General features: G+C 38.4%; 1 protein-coding gene across 1 annotated transcript in view; it reads left to right on the forward strand.

The window, feature by feature from the left end:
* Nucleotides 1-8511, forward strand: part of LOC136035034 (zinc finger protein 91-like) — an 88711-nt gene extending 80200 nt beyond the window's left edge. The window contains exon 5 of the mRNA XM_065716634.1: nt 8294-8511. Coding sequence (XP_065572706.1) covers nt 8294-8461 — 168 coding nt within the window. The 3' untranslated portion in view covers nt 8462-8511. The remainder of the gene's footprint in view (nt 1-8293) is intronic.

The raw sequence follows: 8511 nt of genomic DNA on the forward strand, positions 1-8511 counted from the left end.
TACTGTTACTATATTAGCCTTTTTTTTAAGAAAAGAGGGCATGTTTGATCCTGGATCTCTAAGAAAGCTTACAGTATTAAGGTGAAACTTTAAGGAAACGTTGAGAGGGATGCCAAACACAACAGAAAAACACTTTTTCCTTGTTGTTTGTGAAAATGGAATTCCAGCAATATCTTCAAGGCCACGGGCGATCCTTGTTGCAATAACATCACTGTGGCGTTTCCACGAAAGATTACAATCAATGTAAAAACCTAAATAACGGATTTCCTGAGCCTGAAGTGTATGCATATTATCAAACAGAATTCTACCATTAATACCATTGGGCTTGCCTTCTCTAAAATATAAAATGAAATTAGTATTAGCAACTCAATCTCGTAAAAACATGGAAATTTCTCAAAACGCTATTCACTCTCAAGACAAGGCTATCCAAACAATGACTAGAAAATGTAATTGCAGTGTCATCAGCAAATGACGTTAAGCAACAATCTGGAAGATAAAACCTCATGCTATCTACATAAACTATATAAAGAAGCGGACCAATGACCGATCCCCGTGGCACACCACATGACACTTCATAAGAGGAAGAAAACACATCATCAATCATCACTTCAGTATACCTCCCGCGTAAATAACTTTCAAACCACTTGAGACTTTAAAATCAAAAAATACTGTTAGGGGGTCTCACCTCTTTCAAAACAATTATTTATAAAATCAACAAAATAAATGGCAGCAAGACTAGTTGAATGACCCTTTCTAAACCCGAATTGGGTGTCACTGAGTAGGCAATGTTTCGTGAGATAGTCCTAAAGACGACAATGAATTACTTTTTCCAAAATTTTGTGAAAACAGAGCCAGCATCGAAATCTGTCTCCAATTACCAGCATTTGTCCTGGCACCCTCTTTATAAAACGGGATGACTTTAGCTTGCTTCAGCGCTTCTGGAAAGGTCCCTGTTTCCAGAGACAGATTGATAATATGTAGGATACATGGTATTATATACGTCATAATAGCTTTAAAAGTTCTGAGACTCACGCCATCTACCCCAGCAGAATTCGCTTTTTTTATGTTTTTCGCTATCTTAATCACTTCATCATTTGTACACTTTTTAAACTGGAACTCAACACTCACCACGAGAGTCCTTGAATTCCTCACTGAGAATATTTTCCCTGTCACATCTTGCACTCTCTTGAACAGACAATCCAATTTGAGAATAAAACTGATCAAAAGGAATTCGCAACTATATTTTTATCACTCACAGAATTTCCGTTTATATCAGTGCAAGGTGACTGACTATTTTTCTGATTTTCCAGGAACTCATTGATAACTTGCCATGTAACTCTTGTATCTCCCTTATTATCAGCAAACTTCTCCTCAAAGTACTTCTTCTTTGCTTGCCTTCTCATACTGTTCACCTTATTTCTCATTGCCTTGAATTCTGTAAAGTTTGCGTCATCTTGACTATTAAGATATTGCTCATATAATAAGTTTCTATTGTTAATCATGTCTATTGTTTCCTTCGTAATCCATGGCTTGCGGGGTCTACCCTTCTTTTGCTTTAAAATCAATTGCTACCGCCTCTTCCTCTTCCTTGAATTAATTCTTTATTTATCTGAAGGCTCAATGAGGGGTGGAAATGTTTCTCCGACTTGTAAAAACATAATAAAATGCATAAAAACATATTTTTTGGTGCGTTTTATATTTTTGTTCCCCCCCAAACGGAAGTCCCGGATACGGCTCTGGGGATTATATATCAATTTATACCTCAACCCTCCCCTCGTCTCTCCCTTAGAATTAATTTTGCCCCTTCCTCATTCCCACCTCTTCATTATGGTCGTAGAAACTTGGAGGATGCTCATTCGATCAGAAATTGAGAGTCCTATTCCTTTTCTTTAAGTCGAAAGTAGTTCGAGACCAAACAGCCCTGTGCTTAAACTGTTATACCCGATATCTGGTCCTTTTGTTATTGAGGTACTTATTTCGTACTCTCTCTTTGGCTGGCCAATTTTGCGTGTGGGGGAGTTTTTCATTGAGGAAATTATCGGGGAGACTTGGGGGGAGGTATTTTTCACAGGGGGATGAGGGGTAAACGCGTGAACCCATCTTAAGGACGGCTGAAGGTATTAAGTGGAAGCTTACAAGGCATGATAAGAGGGGTGTTAAAATATGATTAAAGGGCTACAAGGTCCTCCCTACCCTTTCTAGATGCCCCCTTCCCTCGAAACTGATTAAAATTTCGAAAAGCCTTTGTTCAGAACAGGCAAAAGGTCTATTAACTATGGCTCCGGGGATGCAATGTTCCCCAAAGCCTCCAGGGCAAGGATTGTAAATTTTACTATTGATTCTTTATTAATTACAGAACAAATAAATATTAAAACAAGTAAAGCTTAAATTAAATATGCAAATCTAGCTGAAAACGAACAAAAATATTTTGCGATTGAGGTATATATGAAAACCGAGAACGAACAGAAATTAGCCAAACAATCATAGCAAACAAACATACAATATTTACTAATAAAAATGAACAAATAAATCTTAAAACGAGTGATTTATCATTTATCCCATGATTTATCATTGATATTTTTTTTCGGGGGGGGGGACGGGTCATGAAGGATTAGGGATCAGCTCCCATAAGGTTTGGATTAAAATATCGGTATTAAGTTGTTGTTTTTTGGGGGGAGGGGTTCATGCCATGGAGAGCCAGGGGAGAGTTGCCATAATTTTCGAAATAAATAGTGTAAATACTTTTTTTTTGTTTAGGGGGTATGCAGGGAGGACCAGGGGTCAGTTCCCTTATGTTTAGGAATGAGTTTTTTTAGTTGGGTGGGAGTTTTGAGCTGGGGTATGATCTTTGAACTATTTTAAAAACCCTCAAATACAAATCTTACATGCCCAAAGGGACATACAATACTTGTCCTCCCGGCTCTGGAGGGTTGCGTTTACCCTGGAGCTTTTATTATATGATGTTTTGGCTTATTTTAACAAAATGGCTATCTCAAAAATTTGATCGGATAGATTTGGGGTAAAGAGGGCAGGGGGCTAGTTGCCATCTGGTCCCTTCTGACTTAAAAAGGGAACTACGACTTTCAATTTCATGTAGAATGATCCCTCTTTAAAGTTTATATGACCATTCCTTCCATTAAACCTCATAAGCCCCCGGGGCATAATTTACAACACTTGTCCCCCGGGTTTCTGGAGTGTTCTGTAAGTCCCTGATTTTTTTTTTTATATGAGCTTTGGTCTTTTCTGGAAAAAATAAAATATATAAAAGATTCGATCGGAAGCATTTGGGGAAACGAGATTTGGTAGGGGAGGGGGCTAGTTTCCATCGGGTCACTTTTGACTCTCAAAAAGGGAACTATAACTTTCAGTTTTTTGTCATTCGAGTCCCCTCCGCAGTTTACCTCTTCCATAAAATCATGTATGCTCTCGGGGCATGAGTTACAACCCTACCCCGGGCTCTGGGGGAGGGGGGGCTTATGTTGACCCTAAAGTCTTTGTTGTCTGATCGTTGGATTATTTCAAAGAAAATGGCTATCTAAATTTGATCGGATGCATTTAAGGAAAACATGGTGCCATCTGGTCCCTTTTGACTCTTAAAAAGGGAAATAGAACTTTTTACTTTTTTTCCCAGAGGCACTATAACTTTCGATTTTCTATCGAATGAGTCCCCTCCGAAGTTTATACGACCATCTCTTCCATATGAAGTGACTCTGGGAAAAAATAAACATTGAAGCCTAATGGCCTTAAGGTGTGTGGGGGAGGCTAGTTGCCATCGGACCACTTTTGTCTCTTAACAAGGAAATTAGAACATATAATTTCTAATCATTTGATTCCCCTCCGAAGTTTATACGACCAGCTTTTTCATAAAAACCTTACATGCGCTCTTACTATAATTTACAACCTTTCCCGCGAGTTCGGAAGGGAGGGGGGGGAGTTGTGCTGATCTCGAAGTTTGGTCGTCTGATCGTTGTACTATTTCAAGCATAATGGCTATCTCAAACTTTTGAACGGATGCATTTTGGTCTTTAGGGTTGGTGGGGGGAGGCTAGTTGCGATCGGATCACATTTTACTCTTAAAAGGGGAATTAGAACTTTCAATTTCTAATTATTTGAATCCCCTCTGAAGTTTAGCCAACCACCTTTTCCATAAAAACCTTATATTCCCCCTTGTCATAAGTTACAACACTTCCCCTTGGCTCTGGGGAGGTTATGGTAGTCTTTGCCGTCTGATCGTTGGACTATTTCAAATATAATGGCTATCTCAGAATTTTGAACCGATGTAATTTGTGAAAAGAGTGTTTGTGTGTGTGTGGGGGGGGGTAGATTCCCTCCGATCACTTTTGATAACTCTTAAAAGGTAACTAGAACTTTCGATTTTCAATAAAATAAGCAATCTCTGAAACTTATACGACCACCCCTTACAGGCATATCTTACAACACTTGCTTCTGGGTTCTGGGGGTTGCGTTGGCCCTGGAGCTTTTGTTATTTGATCTCCAGACTATTTTGAACAAAATGGCAATCTCAAAACTTGTTACCCTCTGATCCATTTTGACTTTGAAAAAGGGCTTTAGAAATTCACATTTACAATTGGACCCGCCCTATTCGAAGTTTATACGACCATCCCTTCCATAAGAACCATATAAGCCCCTAGGGCGTAATTTACAACACATGTCCCTGGGTTCTGGATGGGGCTAATTAATCCCTGGAGTTTTTGCTATATTATTGTTGGTCTATTTTGAAAAAAATGGCTATATAAAAAATTCGATAGGACATACTTAGGGAAAAAAGTGTTGGGCTAGGGGGGGGGTGGCTAGTTGCAATTGGATAAATTTTGGCACCCAAAAAAGGAATTAGAACTTTAAATTTCTAATCATTTGAGCTCCCTCCGAATTTTATACGACCACAGGGAATCAGAATTTTTAGTTTCTAATCATTTGAGTTCCCTTTGAAGTTTATATGACTACCTCTTCCATAGAATTTTCAATTTCCAATCAAATGAGCCACCTAAGAAGTTTATACGTCTGCCCCTAACATATCCATATCTCTTAAAATACCCCCGGGGTATAACTTAGAACACTTGCCCCAGTGCCCTGGGAGGAGGGTTGTGTCGACCTCGTAGTTTTTGTTCTATGATGTTTGAACTATTTTTAACAAAATGGCTATCTCAAAATTTTTATCGGATGGGTTTGGGGAAGAAAGAATCGTATGAGCCCTTGTCGAAGTCTATACGACCATCCCTTCCATAAAAACCTTATGCACCTAGGGTATAACTTACAACACATGTCCCTGGGTTCTGGTTGGGGCTGTGTTATTCATGGAGTTTTTTTTATGATCGTTGGTCTATTTTGAAAAAATGGCTGCATAAAAAATTCAATAGGACATATTTGGGGAAAAGAGGATTGGGGTGGGGTGGGGGGCTAGTTGCCATCGGATCAATTTTGGATCTTAAAAAGGGAACTATGATTTTCAGTTTCTAATCATTTGTGTTCCCTCCGAAGTTTTTACGACCACCTCTTCGGTAGAACTTTAGATTTCCAATCAAATGGGTCACCTCAGAAGTTTATACGACTACCCCTTGCATATCTATATCCCTTAAAATATCCCCAGGGCATAACTTAAAACACTTGCCCCATGGCTCGGGGGTGTTGACCCTGGAGTTTTTGTTAAATGATGTTTGAACTACTTTTGACAAAATGGCTATCTCAAAATTTTTATCCGATGGGTTTGAGGAAATAGGGTGTGAAGGGGCTAGTTGCCCTCTGATATCTTTTGACTCTTAAGAACTAAACTAGAATTTTTCAATTTCGAATCAAATGAGCCCCCTTTGAAGTTTATAAGAGCACCCCTTCCAAAAGAGCCATACCCCAGGGTATAACTTACAACGCCTATCCTCGGGCCCTAGGGGGATTGTGTCGACCTTGGAGTTTTTGTTTTCTGATCTTTGAAGTATTTTTAACAAAATGGCTATCTCAATTTTTTTTTTCGGATGGATTTGGGGAAAAAGTCTGGGGGGGCTAGTTGCCCTCAGATCATTTTTGACACTAAAAAAGGGCACTATAACTTCTGATTTCCAATCGAATGAGCCCCTCCAATGTTTATACGACCACTCCTTCCACATGAAGTGCTTCTCAGAAGAAACAATAATTAATAATAAAACATTGGAGCCTTATGGCCTTTACTCTAGCCAATTCTATAGCGTTGCCTGCGATAAATGAAGATGGGAGCTTGAAACCTCTAAAGTAGGGCTCTCTGATTGTTTTGCAGTTAAGGAGGGGGCAGATACCTCAAAGGATGCATTTTAGTACAGAAACATCCAAACTCTAGTTGAGCCTTTAGATAAACACATAATTTGTTCTAAGGAAGGAGCGAGGGGGGGGAGTAGAAAGTAATATGTATATCTCGATTTCCGAGGATATTTCAGGTCTAATCTGTTTTTCTCATGAAAGTAAAGAAAAATATTAAACCGCAAAATGAGAAGAATTAATTCCGGGTAGGAGGGGGCCGCCCCCTCCTCATCCCCAACGTCTCCCTCAGGATCATAGAAACTTCGGAGGATGTTCATCGATCGAGGACGTTCTTTTCCTTTTTTTTTTCTTTTTTTTGGAAGTGATTTGACGTCTGGCAAGTGATCACACATCTGCGATCCTTCTTTGGAAAAAAAAAATACACAATTCGAAATATTTATAGATGAGAGCTTGAAACCTTTGCAGTAGGGTTGTCTGATCGTTTTGTTGTTAGAGAGGGGGCATATGCCTCAAATGGTGCATTTTATTGCCAAAACTTCTTAATTCTCATTAAGCCTTCTGGTAAATACAGAATTAGTTCTAAGGAAGGGACGAGGGATTGTAGAAATTGATATTTAATCCCATTTGATATCTTTGAATGTTTCTGGTGTATGCTGTTGTTATGAAAGTAATGAGTAACACTAAACCTCACAATGAGCAGAAATCATTAAGTATGGGAGGGGGCTGCTTCTTTCTCATCCCAATCCCCCACCCCCACGGTCGTAGAAATTACGGAGGATGCTCATTTGATCGGAAATCGGGAGTTCTGTCCTAAAACTGTTTTGATGTCTGGTCCTTTTGTTACCCCTTAGGACATCTGATCGACATTTTTTAGGGAGGTACCCCTTAGGACATCTGATCGACATTTTTGAGGGAGGTACCCCTTAGGACATCTGGTCGAGATTTTGAGGTACCTATTTTGTCCTTTCTCTCTGGCTGCTCAATATTGCGTCTGGGAGAATTTTGCTTAGCGAAAATTATTCGTGAGGGATTTCCTGTGGGGGAAGAGGGGAGCGCCTACTGATATAGTGATAATATATCACTGGTATTGTTTGCTGATATAGTGATATGTCCAATACACAAGTATAAAGATGGGACAAAATCACTGTATCAACATTGAGCATAACCCAGGGAATTGTGTCCATGGAATTGACCTGCTAGTTTCTACTTCAGATAATCTTAAGCTACCTTTAAATTATGCTAAGATTTATTAAGAAAAGGTGGAAAAAGAAAAAGAAAAGGTGGAAGAAACTTGAAATAATAAAATTACCTCAAATGTTGATGATAGAATGATGTGTAACGCTGCAAAAATAAACGGTAATATAAAACACCAAAAGCTAATCAATTAAGGAACTGAGATTAATTTATTTAATTATATAATGAAAAATTCAAATTAACAAAATGCTAAAAAGTTAGAATACAAGTATGGACCATTCATATTCTTGTAAAACAAAACTATCCGTTCATATTGAGAGAGGAGGTGAGGGGGGGGGGGTGACTAGAGTATTCTAGGTGAGGTATCTGAATCTGTTGTAAATTGCGATAGAAGCATATGAAAAAGAATAATTTTGTAGGGTTAACCAATAAAAAAATTAACTAATTACATACCTACATGAGAGCGTATGGAATCTGTAAACTGGTTTTTAATTTCAAAAACCAGTTTGAAACTAAATTATCGCTTACCAATCATGAACGAGTTGTGATATCATTGAATAATCAATGATATCACATCTTGTTCAGGGATTTAAATTAAACAAGATTCAACAAAACCATACTTGTGTGAGGATCATGGTTAGGAAGTAGCAGTAGGAAAATGCTCGTTCTCTAACTCACCTCTAAGAAACATAATTCTAAGAGCATATACTTATGTTTTACCTTTTTTAGGTATTTTTGGATTAGTGTAAGAAAAGGGACTAGTTTGTGCAATCAAAAAATATTTTAATTCCACTTTTTGATAAAAACTATGTAGCCGTCCTTAGTAACCGAGTAAAATCAGTCATTTTTTTAGGGTTGCAACCACTGTCAAATAGAAGATGCCACCGTTGCATGTTATCATAGAGGGTGTTGGAATCGATGCCGTTTCCCGTATGCAATTAGCAAATGGCAACTTGTAGAAGACACTTATATATGCTACGGGCACGCCACCTCCCTGAGATCTGTGATTTATAACAATTAGTTTGTATGAGAAGTATATACTACTTGGTAATAAATAAATGAATAAGGGTA

The sequence above is a fragment of the Artemia franciscana genome, chromosome 13 (assembly GCF_032884065.1).
Source record: "Artemia franciscana chromosome 13, ASM3288406v1, whole genome shotgun sequence".
Taxonomy (NCBI): Eukaryota; Metazoa; Arthropoda; class Branchiopoda; order Anostraca; family Artemiidae; genus Artemia; species Artemia franciscana.